The sequence below is a fragment of the Culex quinquefasciatus genome, chromosome 2 (genome assembly GCF_015732765.1).
Source record: "Culex quinquefasciatus strain JHB chromosome 2, VPISU_Cqui_1.0_pri_paternal, whole genome shotgun sequence".
Classification (NCBI taxonomy): domain Eukaryota; kingdom Metazoa; phylum Arthropoda; class Insecta; order Diptera; family Culicidae; genus Culex; species Culex quinquefasciatus.
The window spans coordinates 64,645,001-64,667,363 of NC_051862.1; the positions used below are offsets into that span (position 1 = coordinate 64,645,001).

A 22,363-nucleotide genomic window follows, 5' to 3' on the forward strand; every position below is an offset into this window, starting at 1 on the left:
GGAGAGAATGTTGAATGCTTGGAAATAAAGGCAAAAAGCATTTCTGTTTACGACGTATCGCATTTCGACAAAATCTATCCAAAACTTCAACAATTATTTTCATGTTCTTATTTCGCCTGCAATGAATTTTTTTCTTTTGAAGAATCGACATTTTTTGTTTCTGAACCAATTTTGTCGAACCAACTAGCGCTACGCAAAGTAACTCACACAGTCATTACCCTCTCACCACCCCTCTCATTCGCACATTCGTTTGAATTCTACCGAAATTCCGATCACCTTCATCATGACTGCCTTCAATAGATTGCTGTTGCCACATTTACCCGCACCAAACAAGAAAGAGATGGGAAGAGAGAGAAAAAGAGAAAGCATGTGCACTGTGCAGTCAATCGGCAGAAAATTTGGTAGAAAATTACATGGCAGAAAAGTTCAAACAGCAAAATTTGCAGAATTTAAATGACATAAAAGATCCATCAGCAGAAAATTAAATGGCAGAATAATTCAAAGAGCCGAAAAATCAAAAAGTAGAAAAAGGGCATACAAGTTAAATGGCAGAAGCTTAATCAGCAGAAAAAATAGACAGCAGAATATTAATTAGCAAAAAAATAATTCTATAATTCTCAAAATCTATTGAACTTGAACTTTATGGATAATCCATTGCACAGTGGGCGAAATGGAACCCAAACTCGGACTTAATTGAACGCGGCAGGTTCCCTGGTATGAAAAATAGTGTTTCTTATGTAAAAAAATCCGGGGAATCGATTGGTGATAGTTTCATCCACCGCACGAAACGGCAAAGGGTCCATTTTGCCCCAATTCCCCATTTTTTTACATTGTTTCTAGAATATCGGTCTGTATTTAGAGCGGAGGCTTTATGCGGCCATCCAAAATGCACTTAACTTATGTGAAAATGTCCCAGGAATCCAGTAAAAATAACCACTTGTACCGCAAAAATCATCTAAGGCCCATTTAACCCCAATTTCGCTATAAAAGCATTTTTGGCCATTTTCAAATGTTAGGTCAGATTTTACAAATCTGAAAATATTTTTATCGTAAAGTTCAGCCAATTTTACATAAACCGGCTCCGTGGCTTAATGGTTACGGCTTCTGCCTCACAAGCAGAAGGTTCAGGGATCAAATCCCGGTTGGTACCTTTGAAATTTGGAATCAAGAATTTGAACCTTGAATATGAACAAAAACGAAACAGAATCTGGTGGGATTCGAACTCACACCTTTGGATTGATGGTCTTGGACTCTATCCAGTCGGCCATCTGAAGGTTATGAAACATGTTTTATTATTCTCATATTAAATACGCTCTAATCCCTGATTTGCCTGAAGGGATTGGGAGTCTTAAGATAGATCAAGGATCCGTCTGGTGCTTGCTTCTATGTTAAGGCGGGGCCGGACAAAGCCCAACGACCTCGGAGTTGGGCCGCTAATATCTCTGCCATTCTGAAATTGGTCGTTGGAAGCAGCGCGAGGGCTATCACCACCTAATACCCGGGACTGAGATAAGTTGTATCAGCATTCGACATATACAAAGTCTGATACAAATTATACTTTCCCATAATTTCGCTACCGGTTAGCGGGTATTGGATTGGACCACACACACACACACACACACACACACACACACACACACACAGTTCAGACAATTTTACATAAGAATGACGATTTGCACTTGATAGTTTAACACATTTGTGTTGATATAGAAATTAAACCAAATAAAAAGATTGAAGAATCAGTTTTGGGCCAATTTTACCAAACGCAGAATAAACTGCCTTTTGTATAATTTTTATTTTTATCAACATAAATGTGTTCAACTATCAAGTGCAAATCGTCATTCTTATGTAAAATTGTCTGAACTTTACGATAAAAATATTTTCAGATTTGTAAAATCTGACCTAACATTTGAAAATGGCCAAAAATGCTTTTATAGCGAAATTGGGGTTAAATGGGCCTTAGATGATTTTTGCGGTGCAAGTGGTTATTTTTACTGGATTCCTGGGACATTTTCACATAAGTTAAGTGCATTTTGGATGGCCGCATAAAGCCTCCGCTCTAAATACAGACCGATATTCTAGAAAAAATGTAAAAAAAATGGGGAATTGGGGAAAAATGGACCCATTGCCGTTTCGTGCGGTGGATGAAACCATCACCAATCGATGCCCCAGATTTTTTTTTACATAAGAAACACTATTTTTCATACCAGGGAACCAGCCGCGTTCAATTAAGTCCGATTTTGGGTTCCATTTCGCCCACTGTGCATTGTATTAAAATTTTATAACTTCAAAATTTTATAGTTTTATTGAATTTGTAAAAAAAAAATAATTTTTGAACCATAGAATTTAAAAACTATCAAATTTGCACATATTTTAAATTTCAATTTTCATAATTAAACAAATTTGAATTTTCGTATTTTTTAACTTTTTAAATTTTTTAATTTTTTGTATTTTTATCGAATTTTCAATTAATAAATTTACGCATTTTTAAATTTTTGAATTTTTTGGGTTTACATATATGGTTTGAAATTCTTTAATTTTTTAACATTTAATTTTAAAACTTCCGAACGTTTGTTATTTTGAATTTAGAAATTTCAGATTTTCTGATTTTTCAAAATTTTGAGATATTTAATAAAAAATTTCAATTTTATGTTTGTGCGATAACAACACAAAACATGAACTTTGAATAATATTAGCTACCAACAAAAGTGAAACAAAGAAAAATTGCTCATTGGTTTTCTGCCTTTTTACTATTCTGCCCAAGATTCTGCCATTTAACACTTCAGCCTTATAGTTATTCTGCCATTGATTTTTTCTACTGATTAACTTTCTGCCCTTTCCTTGGCCATTTCACTTGACATTTCACGCAGAAGCCTTTAGATATTTTGGTTTCTTAATCGTCTGCTTATTGACCCTTTCTTACCACTGAAATTTCTGCCATTCGACATTCTGCCTAACGTTTTTCTGCTGATTTGTTTGAGCAAGAAGGCAGTTTGGTAAGGTATCCTACCTGACAGCTTGTTCCAACGGGACCATAGTTGATCCATCATAAAAAGGTGACCAGAAATTGTTTATAATATCAGCCAATCTCTGTCAGTGACCGATCCTCTTTCAAGCCCTGTCCCATCCATATTAAAAGCCTAAATCTGTTTGAACTATAGTTTAAAACTTGTTATACATATTCTTAGAGCATTTTCACCGACATCTTTCCATGATTTGAGTAGAAGTTTAGATATTCAATAGCATACTCATATAAATGTAGCACTATTTATGCATGAATGAATGAATCTTAAAACATGCACTTGACTCGCGGGACATGAATTACGTATAAAACAAAATTACATCATCCGTAAGGACGAAACTTAACCTATGAATGCGCCATATAAAATTTAAAGCGAGAAAATTGAAATCCCATCGCGCGTTTTTGAGTAAAATCCAAGCAATAATGATTTTTCAAACTGTGCGGGTTAAAAAAAAAACGTCAGTCCACACTGTAAAAAAACGGTTATCACAATTCATGGAAATAGTTATCGAGAAGTTAGTTTAGTAAACGTGGCGGAGAAGCAAATGTAGGTGTGTCTATTTAGCGAAAAAAAAAACATCACAAAACTCGGTGAATAAACGGAGGACGCATTTTCAGCGTTGTGTAACTTAAAACTTTAGTTGTGTTTTGTTACTTTTATCCGAAAATTTCCAATTTTTCAGGGCGGTCATCACTTTTTAAAATTCCATTTTTTTTAAATGTGGAAATGGTATATTTACACAGGACTTATTTAAACTTTGCACGCTAAAAACCGGGTTTAGGCACAGAAAGTAACAATTTCTGGGCGGAAGATTTTGATGTTCCAATAAAAATGGGTGTGTAAAATTCGAATGTAAATGCCTTGCTTACCTCTTAGGGGGGAAGTTACTTCCGCGGTCGTCCGGCAGCCTTTTTGCTTGCCGCCGTTGCTTTGTCCTTGTTGGCTTTGTTCTGCAGTAGCGGGTGAACGTCTGAAATGAGATTAATTTGTTAATTTAGAATTAACTTTCGGCAGCATTTGTTTGGGCTCACCTTCAATCGGTGCATTGTCCAGGGAGATGTCGTACGAACTGGTCTTGCGCTTCTTCGAACCCGGTTCATTTTCCTTCATCCCCATCGAATCGTGGCCACCGCCGCCGGAATTGTTGTTGAATCCGGAGCCCAACGCATCGGCGTTATCCTGCGATCCCCACCCATCTTCCGGATCTTCCACTTCCGGTGCCATCGGCAGAAATTGAAGGGCCGTCTCGTCCTCGTACTCCTCATCCGACGAGCAGAACGCCGCAATCGGTTCCGCCGAAACGACGTCCACCTCGACCTCCTCGTCCTGCTTGGCCTCGGCGGCCAAATCCACCGACTTGTCCTCGTCGGTGATGTCAAACTCGGACTCGCGCTCCTCGTACTCCACGTTCTCGTCCAGTTCTTTAAAATCGGGCGCAAATGCGGACCAATTTTCCACCTGGTTCTGGGCCCAAATCGAAACCAACCCCGAGCTGATGCTGGCGATTATCGGTCGCACGGGATGCCACACCACGTCCAGCAGCAGTTCTCCCTTGGTTCCGTGCAGAATCTTTACCAGGTTGCCGATTGATTTCTCCCACACGTACAACGCGTGCTGGCGGGCACTTCCGGCGCAGATGTACTCGCCATCCCCGGAGAAGCAGCACTTTTTCCAGGTCGTTCTGAAGAAGAAAAGCATGTTTAATCAGTTTTACAAACAATGTCTCACTCGACTTACTTGTTCACCAAATCCTGCAGCTTCTGAATGGGTTCCGGCTCGCCCTCCTTGCCGCACGTGACAACCTCCTTCGAATCATACACTCGAATCACCCGATCGGACGTGTTAACCAGAAAAGCCTCCCCCCGCCTCGCAAACTCTATACTCTTCACGGCCGTTGCACTCGAAGACCCCACCGCAATCTTGAAGCTGGCCACAATCTCCAGAGTGTTCGAGTCCAGCACCAAAATCTTCCCCTTTGCATTCCCCGAGTAAATATGCTCCCCCCTCCGGTCAAACGACGCCACAATGTTCAAATCCCCATCGTTGTCCAGCGGCAAACACTGGTGCTTGCCGCCAATCTCCACCAGAACCGCCGCGTACCGCATCGGACAAACCAAAAACTTGTTATCGTTCCGCGGGTGAAACTGCACCTTCAGAATCGGCGACGGAAACCGGTACTTGTGCTCGCAGTCCCCGTTCAGCACGTCCCAAATGCACACATTATTATCCGTCGAAGCCGACAGCAGCTTGTGGCCGTTCCGCGACCAGCACAAACTGCACACCGGATGGACGTGGGCGGAAATGATCTTGGCGATGCCTCGCGTCAAAAAGTCCCACACCACGATACGGCCGTCGTTACAACCCACGGCCAGCAGCGTTCCGTACTTGTTAAACGCGCAAGTTACCGCCAACGAGATGCAGTCCAGCGAGCCGTCGAACTCTTCCGGGTAGTTCTGGCCGAACGATTCTGGAAGGGAAACAAAAGTCTTACAACCCAAATCTTGAATGCAAATCGGCGCAACTTACCTAAAAGTTGAAGATTCATGGTGAAGGATCCACTTGGAAGTGGTAGTTTGGACGAAAATCGTAATTAATTTTAGAATCTGGAACGTGAAGATCACGACCAAAATGATGCCATCTAAACAACGCCGCACAACGTAAACACAAACAAGTCGCGGCAAGAGAACTGTCAAACGCGTGTTTACTTCAGGGGTGTCGACAAGGGTGCTATAAATGTTGGATGCCATAAAACGTAAATTGGGCACTTCTTTTTCAAGCAAAGTTTAGCCTAGTTTTTACTCAGATGACGGTTTGTGATGATTCATACAAAACATTGGATTTATAGATTTATCTAAGCCCGCTCTCACACACACTTGCACGCCATTTGTTTTGCTGGCCGGTGCAAAATTTAACCTCAATCTTTTTCGTGTACGTACACGCAATACAGGCGCACGTAGATACCTTTATTATGAAAAGGATGCTGGTCGGGGTCGGTTCAAAGGTCGGTTAGATTTTTTGACAGTCAACTATTGCAAAACGACTTTCAGTCTTTGTTTTTAGGCAATGCACAGTGGTCCAGATCGCAAAATTAAGTGGAAAATGAATTTTCCGAAAAATGGTTAAGTTTTTTTTTCGTCTGGTTAAGTTTTTGAGCTTTGGTGTCTTCAGAAGAGTTGTTGCATATGGAGAGGGGCAACTTTTGGTTTGGTTGAAAATTTGGGTGGTTCACGATTTGGGTGATTTTGGAAATCTAACTTTACAGGAATATTTTTGGGAATTTTTTCGTCTTCTAGAAAGTTGACGGGCTTGCCAATCCAAGCAACTTTGTCGAAGACACCAAAATTTTATCTCGTAATCTACGCCTTCTACGACCAAACTTATAAAAAGCATCTGAGCAAACCTTCAAAAATCAGTTTTTTTAACGTGGCAATTCAGGGTTAAGTTTTAGAGCAAAGTGGTATTCGGGGCACTTTTAGAGCTCTAAAAATCAAACATTTTTATTATCTGACAAGTCAATTTGGACTTATGGGTCAAAAGTTACAGCGATTTTAAGGTAAAAAAGATGCAAAATTAAAACTTAAATATCTCGAAAAGGCACAAGCCATATTTTAAGCACTAGGTTGCATTTGAAAGAGGAGATCCAGCACTACAAACGCTGAAAAAATCTCAGGGGTGTTTTTCTTTTAACTCGAGATAACTTCATTTGAAAAAGTCTAATTTTCAAGGGAAAACCTTATAAGACCACCCTAACGAATTTCGAAAATTGTCCAAACATATGTTTTTCCATGTAATTTTGCCCGCTGAATCTGAATCTGCCCTCAGAATTAACCCAAAGTGTCGAAAAATCGATTTTTGGTCATATTTTGGGTTTCCATGTAAAATTATCATTTAAACCCAGAAAAAAGTTTTGTAGAATCAGCCTGTACGAGGTTTGAATCAACAAATTTTTTGTTGAATATAATCAACGCCGATTTTGCGTTGAAACAAACCTTGATTTTCTCAATTCCACAAAAGTCTTTTGTTGTTTTGAAAAAGTTCCTTTGACGTTTAGCGTTGATTCAACAAAAATCATGATTTTAAAACCAACAAAACATTTTGTTGATTCAAATATGCCTTATTTTTCTGCGTGTACGTTTCTACGTGTGTCCCTTTCTAAAATTCATTCGTGACAAAGTTCGTGACCAGTTTCATCTGACACAAATATGAGTTTCAAATTTGTACAATGTAAAATTGGTAAATATTTGCCCAAGCTTTAATTCATTCCCGTGGTCACATCACATAACGCAACACTATTCGAAACCGTAGACTAGAGTACCAATATGCGCATTTTGGAAGTTTTGGATACTGCCGTCCAACGGGCCAATTTCACTCTAGTCATTTGAACCGTGATATTGACAGGGGGTCAATCAGTGTTAAAATTTAAATTCTGCAGATGTATTTTTTTATGATGAAATTGTTTAAATTTTGTGACGAATTGGATGTGTAAAAAAGATCTAATTCCATGTTATAAAGAAATTCCTACATTGCACTATTCCTCACTAACTGTACCCTCTATCAAAGTGCTGGGTTCAGTGAAAAAGTTATCACAAAACGTGCCATGCAAGCACGGGATCGTCGCAATAAAAAACAAATCAATCCAAATTGGAGTTGGAATTTTAATTAAAGTTGTGGTTGGTGCACCATTCACGTGCTCTTATGTGGAAAACCCCGCTGCTCCATTTTCCGCGAACGAAAACTCCCAACGCGCGCGCTGATGAAAAAAAAGAGCTGAGTGCATGGAAATTCAATTAAAAATATTTCTTTTCGATTATGACTTTTATTACGTTTCAGCAGCGGTGGGGAGCCGTTTCGCTGGCGTGGGCGGCGTTCAACCCGGGAGTAAAAACACATGTTTATTTAGGGTTAATGGAAACATTGTCGAATTAATAATGCCCAAAAGGTGGACGGCCGGAGCAAGTGCGTGGGAGTGTGGAAGATTAATTCGCACCGTCGGGATGCCGGGGGATCGAAGCAGAACGTGAAAAAGGGGGATTAAAAATATTGAACATGTGCAAATATTGTGCCACATCACGTTTTTCATCATAATTGTTCAAACAAGGGTAATAATATTCTGTCGTAACGATTATGTTGTTCTTTTTTTTTAAATCAAATAAAATAATTGCACAAAGGCCGTCAAAAATATTTTTTTCAGCATAATTTAGCAAATTACAAGAAACTAAACTCAGCTTTGTGAAAATTGATCGGCGATGTTTTATTCTAATTTTACAATATTACAATTTCATTATTGTTCTAATATATTATTAGGGCAATAATGAATAAGACATAAATTCGGGTTCAAACGATTAAAGCAGCATAATTCCACTTTTGTTCTGCTATTTGCAGGAAATTGTTCATTAGGGTGTAATATCAAAATCGATTTTCCAGCACAGCAATTTTTTAGTTCCTTTTAGGGCCCTTAACAATTCCCCAAAGTTTGGGAACGATTGGTTCAGTCCTCACATTGCGCAATGCGATTCAATTTTCTATGGGAATTTGTATGGGAAAACCATTTTTTTATTTTTATATTTATAAAATTGATAAAAAGTTGCTGTGCTCACTAAATTTGGACAACTTTATTTTTCCATACAACCGTATTACACCCTATTGAGTACGGTGCCTGTGTGGACGCGCAGTCTTGTTTTTTCGTGTTATTTTCCGTCTCTTTTGTGTCGCTGTTCGAGTGCATGGGGTGATTGGCTATTATAATTAAATAATGGCATCAGTAGTGCGGTGCCTGTGTGGACGCGCAGTCTTGTTTTTTCGTGTTATTTTCCGTTTCTTTTGTGTCGCTGTTCGAGTGCATGGGGTGATTGGCTATTATAATTAAATAATGGCATCAGTAGTGTGGTGCTTTTCGGGACGCGCAGTTCTGTTTTTTTACCTTCTTTTTTTTCATTGTTTTTTTTTCACTCGCTTTCGTTGGCCGATGAGTTTTTTTGTGTTGTTCTCTATTTATAGTTTTCTAGAAAAATGTACCTATTTTTTTAGACTAGCAAGTCGTATTGCTGGATTAAGCCCTTTCTATATCATTTCAATAATCATTTCAATAAATGAAGTCCTTCCTACATCACCGTTGATCGGAAGGCACGCCGACGGAGAATTTCTGGAGAATCGCGGTCGAATTAATACTATATTTAAATCCCTAGATAGCTATCTTTCCGCAGCCGGCTGCCTAAGATTTTGAAAATTTCAACCGATAAACAAATTGCTTATGGTCGCATCACCTACCACAGTGAATCCTGACCTCATACCCATCTTACTAACTCCTCAAAACTCATGTGATACTTTGTCGGAGACGCAGTCGATTTGGCGGTCCCATCACTCAAGTATCGGACTAACATTCCCATCCACTTCCCCGTGTCTTACCTCTGGTCGTGGCCGGCGTCGGTATTGATCAGCATGATAGGGACCTTTGAAAATTGCGAAGGGGTGATGATTGGTTCCTACTTTTCATCTGTGGTCCACGGAGCAATGTTTGGGGGTCCTGGTCAATAACGAAGTAGCAGCTACGGGTAGACACCAATGCTATTCTATGCTATGCTACAACCGTATTACACCCTATTGTCCATAACACTTAAATGGAGTTAGTTTTCTAATTCAAACTGATAAGTTTATTGCAAATTTTATTTCAAGTTTTTGTCCTCTAAAATCTCAAAGTCTTTATTCCGGACTGCTGAACAATGTCAAAATAAAAAAAAAAAACAAAAGGAAATTCACTTAGCTTAGCTTAGCACTTTTCATGAAGTATTTTTAAATTGCAATAAATTAAATACTTTTTGGAAAATACCTTAAAATGCCTATAACTGAAAAACGATGCACTTTATCAAACATGTATAATGTAATTTTCGATTGCAAATTTAGTTTACGGGATTTTTTCCATGAACCTATTTTTCCGAAAAGGCAAAACCTGTAACTTTGTCGAAGACATACAAAAATCTCTTGTAATATTTTATTCAAATATTCACATAATGTCTATTTTGTATGACCAGTAGGGTGATAATAAACAAAATCGACAATCAGGGATAACTTCTGACTTGATTTTTTAGGCAAAAATAAGTAAATGTGCCAATTTTGAGAAAATTCGGTTAAGGTTTATGGGTCTCTAAAGATCATTCAAGTTGGTGATAAAAATCTTTTCATATAAAAACGACTTCTTAAAATTGCTAATAATTCGCCAGGGTTAATCGGATCGTTTTGAGGTCTTCGTCAAAGTTGTTTGTCATAAAATTTTGCATAAGATAAAGTTTGACACATTTAAAGCCACCTTTTGGCGAAATTGTGAAATTTTTGCGATTTTTCCCATACAAACTTCAACGATCATCCCTTAACCCTTAGCCGATTTGGCTCAAAATTGGCACAACCACTTATTTAAACCTAAAGAATTCAGCAAGGAAATCTCTTTTTTTTTAATTAAATATGTCTTGATTGAACTTTCTTATAATAATTACATTTCTTTTACAAGCTAAGTGGTATGGCTCTTCATCTTTGTTGTATTTTTCGTTTTATAATTAACTCATCACATTTATTTTATTTACTTCAAATTGTTTTACATTGTTGCATTGAATCGAATACATTTGGGTAAAAAAGAAAAAAAATCACTTTAACAACTTATCCTAACTTAAAACTAAATAATAAATTCATTGAAATATTCAAAATCACTAGAACGAGTAAACTACGAACTGTATTTTAAGATGAATGCTCCAAGCGTTCTTACTTGTTCCTGGCGAGTTTTGCAACCACGCAGTGTTGTTGTCATCTCGATGAAAATGTTCAAAAGTTCTTGTGGTGAAAATAGGTCACTGCTGCCTTCACCCGTTGATGTTGGTTGGTTTTCCCTCGGTTGCTGACTGAAGCCTGGAGGTGTTGTATTCTCTGCAACTCTTTGCCGCTGATTCAACGGCAATGGCTGCAGATTTGGAACCACTCGAACAGATCCTGCTTCTGGTGACGCCAAAGCAGGAAAATCCACTTCCGTGTATGCTGGTGGTGTTTTGCGACGATTTGATTGGTGCCTCGTCGTCGCTTGCTGACGAATTTTCTCAAACTCAGCACGTTTTGGGCAGCTTCGATTCTTGGTAGAACGGTCGCTGCCGCAATTGAAGCATTTCGCTTCGATGTTCTCGTTGATTGTTTCGCAAGCTTGTGTTTTGTGCTCACCTCCGCAGGTTGCACAACGACTCTTGATGAAACAGTTCCTTCCACCATGTCCAAACTGCAAACAGTTCGAACACTGTGTCACGTCACGGTGCACTGGACGATAACGTTCCCAAGTCACGATGATGTTGAAAATTGCCCGAACTGCTTTCAGCTCAGACGGCGTTGTCGATCCTTTCTCTAGATGAACCACGTACAGTTGATCACGATACTTGATGACCTTGTTGTGTCTCGTCATCTTGAAGACTTCGATCACGTTCAACTTAAGAGTTTTGAGCTCTTCTTTCAGCACACTCACATCCATGTCGTACAGGCCTCGGAGGACCTGTTTCATGGGGCGTTTACCTGGATCGTCATGGCTGTAGTATTCAATCTTGGTGTTGTTCAGGAAATCCCGAACGTAGTTGTAATCCTTTCTGGTAGGTGGCCGAATTTTGAGTCCATCAGCACACAAACGAATCGAAGCTCGTAAAGCACCAGTTTTGATAAACCCAGTCAGCCACTTTCGTACCGAATCCGATGACGATGTTTTCACAAAAATGGGTGGCAACTTTTCCCGTCGTTCAAATTCTTCCTTTTCGCTCACGTCCACAGGGAGGGTAGCGAACTGGTTTCCAGACGAATTTTGAGCGTCCTTGCTCAATCTGCCTGGCTTTGCAGGTAGCGCTTCGGTATTTTTTAGCTTCTTCAAATCTGCCGATCCTGCTTGTGAGGACCGCTTCTTTTTCTTGCCGTGAGGCATTTTTGCACTTTTTAAGCACTTTTCAGGAGCTAATATCCAGGAGTACCTCACTGATTGGTTGTCCACAATGGAATGAGGAAATCTCTTAAATTTTTTCCAAATTTTTTAAGTTTGTTTTGTCATCCTTATGGCCACTTGTATGGAGCTTTGTATGGAAAAACGAAATATGCAAATTGGCTTCTTTTGACATAGGGAATGTATGAACAAATTTAACTCAAATAAAAAAAAATACATAAACAAAAAAAAAAACTCAAAAAAATGACAAATTCCAAAGAATTACACAAAAGCTTGAATCCAATGTACTACAAATAGTTAAGAATCGATTATGCTATATTTTTTCAATCAAAATTTCAGTTTTAGCAATGATTATTTATAATTATGATTAAATTTTTTCGTTTTATTATTTTTTTAAAGACAAGATAAGGACGTTTCAAATCTTTTACAATGTTTATGTTACCCCTTCCCCGTAATGTTGGGAAAGAGTTAAAATAAATAAATAATACTATGGAAATTAACTAAAATTGGATTTTCCGGATTTTTTTTTTAAATTTCGAAATTTCAATGGAAATGTAAGTGCATTCAGCTGAAATCAATTTGAAATGCATTCCTCTGCGTTTAGAATCATTTTTGCATGTTGGGTTGATTTAAACATTTTTTGAATTTTTTAAAATTTTCGATGTTTAGTATAGCAAACATATTTGTTTTCGCTAAAACTTTTGTTTTCGTCAAATCTTACATTTTTTGAAAACTAATGATTGCAAAACGACTAACTTTTGAATGCAAAAAAAGTGTTTTAAAATATAAAATGCATTTCAAAACACTTTTTTGCATTCAAATGTTGAGACTATGGCTTGTTATTTCAATTTTTATATTTTTTTAAATTTTGTTTTGCTCCAAACTCCTAAATGCTATTAGTCTTAGGTGTTAGTTTCATAAAATAATATATTCAACGTGTTTACTAGGGTGGCTCGACATGATCAATTTTTCAAACAGCAATTTTCCGGTTCCATTTGGGCCGGTGTTTTCGACGTTATCACATTTTTTTTTTTTTCAAAAAACCACCTTTCTGAATTGCTTAACCAATTTAGCTCGCAGCGTTGCAACAGAAAAGTGTTTAGTTGGGTTTCTAATAAAAAATACTAAGAAAATTCAAAAATATAACTTAATACACTTACAGTTCAACTGAAAACTCGGATCGCTGACTTGACCAGCTGACAATATTTTTCTATGATTTTTTCAGGACATTTCGTACCTTCCATTTCAAAAGGATACAAAACTTTTGAAAACAAGAGTGAATCTCTCTCACAACTTACGTAAACTGTCATTTAAGTGAAAGGGATACATTCCTGTTTACAAGAATTTTGTGCCTGTTTGAAATGTTAGGCTCCATTTTACGTAACTTAACAAAAAATGTGAATATCTATTAACAAGATTCTGAGATATTAAAAAAACGGATTTCGGTACATTATTCGAACATAAAGCACCATGTGTCTCCAGCAAAATACACGAAAAACTTATTCAGTGGAGTAGCATGATACTTTTAGTATGATTTTGCCTTCCTCACTGAGGTAAGGCTATAATCCTGCTCTAAAAATGAACTTCTTATCAAAAGCTCGAAGACCCACCTTCATGTGTACATATCGACTCAGAATCGAAAACTGAACAAATGTCTGTGTGTGTGTATGTGTGTGTGTGTGTGTATGTGTGTGTGTGTGTATGTATGTATGTGTCAAATATTCTTGCCAAGTTTTCTCAGCACTGGCTGAACCGATTTTGATCAAACCGGTTGCATTCGACTTGGTTTATGGTCCCATACATCGCTATTGAATGGTTTGAAGTTTCGATAAGTAGTTCAAAAGTTATGTATAAAAATGTGTTTTCACATATATCCGGATCTCATTTATATGCATGTAAACGATGTCCGGATCCATCATCCGACCCATCGTTGGTTAGGTAATTGAAAAACCTTTCAAACGAGTCCAAAACATTGAATATCTGGCAACCCTGTCTCGAGTTATGACCACTTAAGTGATATTTATGTACTTTTTTGAAGCCGGATCTCACCTAAATGCATGTAAACGATGTCCGGATCCATCATCCGACCCATCGTTGGTTAGGTAATTGAGAGACCTTTCCAACGAGTCCACATCATTGAAGATCTGGCAACCCTGTCTCGAGTTATGACCATTTAAGTGATATTTATGTATTTTTTTGAAGCCGGATCTCACTTAAATGCATGTAAACGATGCCCGGATCCATCATCCGACCCATCGTTGGTTAGGTAATCGAGAAACCTTTCGAACGAGTCCACAACATTGAAGATCTGGCAACCCTGTCTCGAGTTATGACCACTTAAGTGATATTTATGTATTTTTTTGAAGCCGGATCTCACTTAAATGCATGTAAACGATGCCCGGATCCATCATCCGACCCATCGTTGGTTAGGTAATCGAGAGACCTTTCAACGAGTCCACAACATTGATGATCTGACAACCCTGTCTCGTGTTCTGACCACTTAAGTTATATCTGTGTACTTATTTTTCTGGACCTAAAAAAAATAGCTGAAATATGTGTCTAAACCACTCATATTACCCATTGTTGGTAAAAAGTGAGGAAGGCATCAACCACATAGGTGGATTAAGTTAGTTTTTATACCTAAACCTGATATTTTTTTCTTAAAAAAATCACATCTTTTTAAATTTACAAAAACGAAGAGAAAAGCACAGCTCATTGGTGAGTGACGATTATGCACTTGGGTTGTTAAAAGGAATGCGTTTCATTATGCAGATGCTGCAACCAACCAGTCACCGTTTATTCGCCATTCTGTATAGCTGGCAGCGTCCACTTCATGCCGCATGCAGAATTGTCTTCTTTCATTATCTGTCAAGTGATGGGTTGACTGATGGATGAATGAATGGGGAAAAACGGTGGAATTTTGTATGAATTTAGGATGTGTTTCAACCGTGCTTTGTAACAATAAATTTGTTGAATGTTTTTTATGAAACGAAAAACTTTGTTTTTTAATTTTTTATTGTAATTTTAAATTTTCACAATTCAAGTGACATCACGTCGACAAAATATTCCAGTTTTATCGCAATAATGGCACAATTGGAATGCGTTTTCGCGAAAGAGCCATTTACATTTTGATGGCATCCGGCTCGTATTTTTGCCACACAATTTCCATCAACTGTCATCGTTCAAAAGTACCTCTCCACATTTGGGACTGGGATAAAATTGTGACAACGATCAGTCAGCCGGGAAGCAGCAGCAGCTGCAGGCCCACTCTGGAATGATACACAAATATAAAGATTGAAAGTGGAATCCCATCATAAATGAATATTCTGCCCCGGAGCACTCGCCAAAATCTGACACACACCGGGTTGTACAAATAGGTCGTCAGCCAGACAGCCAGCAGCATTGTAACGGTCGTATAGTCGTATATAGAGCAATGCAATCCGGACAGTGCCGACTAGACTGTTTGCCATAAATATTTTATGAAGAAACAAACTCCACTTCCGGTGGGAGAACGACAGCATGGAGGGAAGGATATTTCGTTCAGCAAAATGTGGCCGGGATTTGGAGATTTTCTTTGGCTTTGAGAAGCGTTTTGCGAGGACTTTGTTTTATTTTTATTTAATATTTCATTAATAAAAAAGATGGCAAATATCTTAAAACTAATTTAAACTAAAAAAAATAAGTCTTTTTCAAACAGTCATCCAGCATGCCAGGTCATAAGCCCCATTTTGTACAACAAGTGGCAAACTGCTGCTGCAGCTGAGGGGGGCCAAAACGGTTTATTTCAAGTGAGGCGCAAAGCAGAGGAAGAGTGCGGTGTGCAAAAAGCTGTGTGCGTATGAATATTTGACTAGCGTAAATACTAAATATACAAAACGAGCTCGTGCCGATTATGATTAGCACTAGAGGAGAAATTGTTTTGGGAGGCCGATTGCCATCGCGTCGAATACTGGAGTGGTGTTGAATACGATTAAGAGGAACTCCGCACGAGAATTGGCGAATGTTTGTGGGGGTGGTGATTTTAGAAACGGAAATTAATTTTCCTGGCAGGATGATATCGAACGGGACCAACTCCTATGTGATTAAGGTGAATTGTTATGAAATATGCAGGGATTTCACAATCCAATTGGGATTTCCGGGTTTAGTTTGTAGGACACGTATGTGAGTTCAATAGTGCATTTGTTGGCATCAACTCAACATTTGCCGAATCGATCAAAGATCTCTATCAAACTTTCAAACAAGTTTTATTCCGATGCATTTGAATTGTCCTTTATAAACTAAAATATTTCATAGTTCAAAGTTCCAATAGCAAAATCAAAATGAAAATGGATTTTATGCATTTCTAGAGCGTTAGAGTCTTAAGAAGAGTTGTTGCAAATGGAAAGGAGTTTTCTTTAAAAGAAGTGTGGTTCACGATTAAAGGGTTTCAGAACCGTCAGTGGGGGTGACTATGTGTAAATAAACGATACACCTGTCGTAATTTCTAAATAACAAAAACAACTTTATGATATCGAAAAACGTTTAACGTAGGATTGTTCTCCAATAGTTTACTAACATTTTCCGAAATATAGACCCTATAACATAATATCTAACTTTTCAGGAATATTTTTGAGATTCATCTTTCTATTTAAGAAAATTGTTGGCCACACCAATTTAAGATATTTTGTCTATGACCAAAGTATGTTTATTAGATACGATAAAGCAGGGTTTAAAGCTGATTATCAGTAAAGTGAAAAATTTACCATTTCCCGGGAAAATTTCACACGATTTTTTCTGCAGGGTTGATTAGCACTGGATCGAAAAATGCTTTTAAAACTAACATATTTTTCCAAAATTCATCAAAAACATCATGGTACCATCCACAAACCACGTAGACACTTTTTTGAAAATCTCAACCTACAACTACAACTACAAAATGGTGCCTGAAAATAAAAATACCTACATTTAAAATATGGATAATTCTATGCCATCTCACTTGACATATGACATCGAAAAAAATGCCCTGACCCCTCTTTGATTTGCGTGAAAATTTGTTCTAAGGCAGTGGTCACCATTACATTGATGAATCGGATCCTCCAGCAAATTTTCAAAAATATTTTCATATTAAATCATCAATTCTGGGCCAAATTTGAGCTGTATTGGTCAAGATAAAGTGTGGCAAAAATATGAGTTAATTAATCAAACGTTCTTCATATTTAGTTATTTCCACTTAGCCAAAAATAAGAATGTAAATATTTAAACATCACACTCAAAAAAATGAGTTCGCGTAAACCTGAACAGAGTTCATGCCAACGGGAACGGGAATGGTGCATTGCACCATGAAAGTGAACAGTTTTCTTCCTGGTTCCCGTTGGCATGAACTCAGTTCACGTTTACGCGAACTCATTTTTTTGTGTGCAACAAAGCGGTAGGAACCCCATACAAAATAAAACAAATCTGACGAATGATAAGCTTCTTGATATTTTTATTTTTCCAAAAAAATAACTTTAACCATATTATCTATTTGGGATTAATATTGACAATGAAGCAGGAGATATAAAGTATAATCATAACATTTGTCTTGGAAAGGTCGAATTAGGATTATCTTCATATATCTGAAGTCCTTTAGCTTTTTTGACAAAAAAATCTCGAAATGCTCAAAAAGTAAAAAAAAATAATCAAATTGAATATATCTCAAAGTTGCCATCCGCTTGAAAGCTAATAATAAAATACGATAAATTAAACAAAAATTACTGCAATTCTCATGCCATAAAAATGAGTTTTTTTAATTTTCCTGGAAGGGTTCTATTTCGTTTACATGATTGGAAATTACGAATTATGTTTTTTTTTAAATTTTTTCTTGGTTTTCACTATCGTACAAATATTTTCTAGCCTTAGAAAAAAGTTTCCATAGAAATATTAAGTTATGATATAATAAAATATGGGTTTCGAACAAACATAGTTAATTTACCTTTTATCTTTCATAAAACATTTTTTTTTATTATATATATATTTTTTTGTATTTTCTTGTAATGCTATATTGAATTAAAAATTATAAAAAAAGAAAACATTGGATCAAACAATAAATAAATGAATTATAACCCGATTAGTAGTGAAATCAAAAACACGAATTTATTAAAATTTTTAATATTTGTAAATGTTATTTTTTCAATAACTCACTGCATGCATAATAAAGATAAAAATATTCTCCTACTTCTAAAAAAGTTTTTTTTTCTTCAGCCAGGTCGTAATGATTTAGTTCGATTCGAAAAAGTATTAATTCAAAATAACTAAATTCATTATCAGTAAAAAAAACTTGAAATTTGTCCGAATTTATTCAAGTGAATGAAATAATCAAAAGAGTAACAGAATGTTTCAATCTAAATAGAAAGTTCAATCCTAATATCTTTGCAAAACTACTTTAAAAGATCTTAAAAATTGGAAAAGTCTAAAATTTAGATTTTAATTAAAATTTTACTATTGCACAGGAATTGGCGGAGATGGTTTTGGAATGTATTTTTCAAGAGATCATAGAAGATTTTTTCTACATTTTTTTAATTGTTAAACATTTAAATACAGTTGAAAATCAAATGATAAAGATTAACGAAATGTAAAAAAAGTTGCCCTCGAGGTTCAGCTGTTCTAAGGGGTAATTTTTTACCTTGATCACGAATCTGAGGTCAGTTTTTTCATATCGCGTGACTCGTAACTCGATTTAAAAAAATTGGGACATGTTAATTTAAGGGAAATTAATAAAAAGTGATTTATACGGGTAGACACCAATGCTAATGCTAATCAATAAAAAAGTTATTTATAATTTGCATTAAAATAGAAATAAAAAGTTGTAAAAAATCTCATACCTTTCTTTTTTGTTTTTTTATTTTTCGAAAGATCAGACATGAAATCTTAGAAATATGGTTTTGAATATTTGGGCAATGTAATGTATTGTCACAGACTATGCCTCTAAGCCTTTTTGTACAATTTAAAGGATTATGGTACCGTTCTATAGCAGAGATTGTGAAAAATTAAAAAGTGACTGTAAAAACATGAAAAAAACTACAAAGGCAAAAGGTAATGATTGGAGGTGGTAGAGTAAGCCAAAATTTCCGAAAGAAACCATAAACTAAACAAGATGAATGCAAATTCAAAAAAAAAATAATCAAGAAAAAAAAAAATAAGACAAGAGAAGTTTAGATTTTTCGTAGAACAAAAGTTGCTCAAAATGACCTCCTGAACTTCGCCGTGTTAAAAAAATACGAAAAAATATGTGTCCACTAGAGGGATTAAAAAAAGAAGAATGTCCAAAACATTTAACTTTATTCGTACTGGTTTAAAATGTTCCAAAAATAAAATTTCAAATTAGGATAAAGCACCATCCAACATAATCATCAAAATCCGCCGCTCAAATCTATCCCACCGGAACAAATCCCGCATATTACAATCGCTGAACTCGAAATAAACACCCTATCCTCTCCAGACCGTGACCATAAAGCCCGTTTAAATGGATTTGCAAACTTGTGAGCCCCGAGCCTTCCGGTATGATTAATGTACCAACGTATACCATTTCGGATAATTAGAAGCTCCGCACCAGGGGAGGGATGAGTTGGTCAGTTTAGTCTAAATTGTAATCGCACACACGCACACAGGGATTACAGGCTCGGTTGTGTATAATTCATTAACTCGAAATCCATTGAGCTGGGCGGAAACAGGTCGACTCCGACAATGTTCGTCGCCGCCAACGCGCGCGCCGGCTAATCGATTTGTGTGAAATTTATGAGGCTTCCAGATCAGCCTCCGATTCGCGAACAAAACAAGTCAATCAGACTGTGGGCTCCGCGAAAAGGGCTACAAATTTGGCATTCAATAACGCTTTCTCCCACACAAACAGGCGAGCTGGAAATGCGCCTGGGAGTTTTCCAGTGGGAAATCGTGGATGATTGAAATGTTACATTGAGCAGCACTTCCGGTTATTTTTGGGGAGGAAAAGGTTTTGGGTGTTACATCTTAAATGGGTATAGAATCTACCACAACTTTTTTTTTTTAATTTTATGTAAATATTTTTTGGCAAGAATTGTGTGTGAATTTTAAAACTGTGTTCTAAATTAATTTTATTTGAATTTTAAAGAATTTTTTTAAAGAGACTTGAAAAATCTACATTTTTGTCCCCTATTTTTCATAAAATTTGTTAGAGTAGAAATACAAAAACTTGAAAAATTATTATTATTAAATTATTAGTATTATATTTTTATTTATTTTTTTAAACCATAAGAGACCGTTTAGAAATGTTCCACCCGCCATTTTTTCGCGCGTCCCAAGAGGTTCGCGATAAAATTGGATTCGCTGGCTGGGGGAGGGGATTTTATCGGCACTCGCGTGATTTTGAATGTGGGTGGGACGACAATTTTCGCGGGCAATTTTCTTTTCATGGCAATTTTATATGATATTTTCGGTGTTTTTTTTGTTTCACGTGCGCATCAGAAAATTTGTTGATGCGTAAAAATGATATTCTTCGACTCGACTGCTGGCGCTGTAAATGGTCATATCAAAATCAAAAATAACACTGAATTGAAAGGGGTGGGGGGGGGACGTAATCGATTCATGGTTTTATTTGGGATGGAATGTGCTGGGATTTGTCTGAAAACAAATTGAGTGTGTGTGGAAAATGTTTATCATCATTGTCAAGGGCTCTAAAAGCTTTGCAGTTTTATAGGGTTGAAAAACGATGAAAAAGTGCTAAGGTGTGATGTTTAAAAATCAAAAAGCTGCAAAAAGAAGTGAAAAGTGATAAATAACCTTTTGGCGAAAGTGACCTGAAATGTGAAACCTTAACGTGAAAGGTACCAGAAAAAGGGGAGACCCAAGCCGACTTGGTTCTTACCAAGTCCCAGTACCAAAAAAGTTCAAATTTATTTTATAAATGAAACAAAATTTAAAAAAAAATTAATTATTAACTTAATTAGGGTTATTCTATTCCATTCTATTTTAGAAAGCTAAATATAAAATATTTTGGAGTTCTTTTTCCATTTTTTTTCAAAATCTATAACTCTGACACAAGACTCTGTAGCATTTTTAAATTCAGCGCAAAAGATTCCATTTTTAGACTCCTAAATTAAAATATGTTTAAGCTTTTTATTGTGTTTTCCAAGTTTCCCTAGCTACCTAACTTTTACTTTTCAATGATCAATATAATATTTTGAGCAATTCTCTACGAAATCGGCTGGTTCCGACCATTTTTATTATTTGTATACCGTAAACCGTGATGACTTTGATAGGTTTGCAATTTTCCCGCAAAATGAAGAGTACAATTAAAATACGTACGGAATGGTTTAGAATCATACTGACTTTGGTAGAGAAGTGTTCAAAGTACCTCAAGAAGAACCTTTCATAAAATTTTGAAAAGTTTTAAAAGTTAGTTAACTATAATTAAATGTTGATGAAAGTCATTATTTTAAACTTCTCAAAGTGTCATGATTTTCTCAAAGAACATGATTTTGAATTGGAAAACGGAATGCATTTTCGGATTCTTTGGACAATTTTCCACTAGGCCGAAGGTTAAATAAGTTTTTTAATAATAAATAATATGTGAAAAATCTCAAAATTTATTATCAATTTTAGTTGAACAAATTTCATGTAAAATGTGAAAACTTGTGATTCGTGCTTCAAATTCAGTATAAAATGCAATATAAACCGATAATTTTATAAACAAAACTAGTTTTAACCAATTTCAGGCAAAATTCCGACTATTTAACAATTTTGCCTAAAATTTATATGTATTTTGTTAAAAAGCTTATGAATTTAGTTAACTAAATATAAACATTGATTTTTTTTCTTAAAAACTACATCAGCTACTTTAGTGATGGTACAATTCACGTACAGATAATGTTTGAACATCATAAATATGATTTTAACAAGAAAAACTATGACTATCAAAGTCACCCCGGAATTTAAACTAAGAATTTTTAACGTAACTTTTTTTCTAAACACCATTGAAAAAAGTTTTTATCCAAAATAGTGTATGGACTTTGTGTGGCCTACCCCAGTACATGTTTTAAAAATAATAATCTTATGAAAAACACTACCTGTTGGAAAATATTTCATTAGCAAATTGAAATCCTATCAAAGTTACAGTATTTTATTGAGATCTTTGTTGGAGACTTCCCTATGACCAAAGAAGCTATCTTGTGTCATTGGTTCACCCATACAAGTCTCCATACAATTTTGGCAGCTGTCCATACAAAAATGGCACGTGAATATTGAAAATCTGTAACTTTTGAATGAATATTCTGGTCAATTTGGTGTCCCCGGCAAAGTTGTTTCTATTGTTGAGGAATATCCAGAAAAATAGGTACACGGATTTTTTTGCCGATTTTTTCATTACATTTTTTCACAATAACTCAATCTTCCAAAAAAA

General features: G+C 36.3%; 1 protein-coding gene across 1 annotated transcript; it reads right to left on the bottom strand.

Moving 5' to 3' along the window:
- Positions 1 to 3,740: 3,740 nt before the first annotated feature.
- On the bottom strand, positions 3,741 to 5,655 carry LOC6043166 (retinoblastoma-binding protein 5 homolog). Its single transcript, XM_001856848.2, has 4 exons — positions 5,550 to 5,655; positions 4,761 to 5,490; positions 4,055 to 4,704; positions 3,741 to 3,993 (listed from the first exon to the last, which is right to left on the bottom strand). Exons 1-4 carry the CDS (start codon positions 5,566 to 5,568, stop codon positions 3,908 to 3,910), a joined length of 1,485 nt encoding a protein of 494 aa, XP_001856893.2. The 5' UTR covers positions 5,569 to 5,655; the 3' UTR covers positions 3,741 to 3,907.
- Positions 5,656 to 22,363: the final 16,708 nt, after the last annotated feature.

What these genes read in the sequence shown, in the direction of transcription:
- LOC6043166 (XM_001856848.2), bottom strand. An exon ending in CTGCAGGATTTGGTGAACAA is followed by an intron (nt 4,705 to 4,760) that starts GTAAGTCGAGTG and finishes TTTCTTCTTCAG; the next exon opens with AACGACCTGGAAAAAGTGCT. An exon ending in GGACAATGCACCGATTGAAG is followed by an intron (nt 3,994 to 4,054) that starts GTGAGCCCAAAC and finishes ATCTCATTTCAG; the next exon opens with ACGTTCACCCGCTACTGCAG.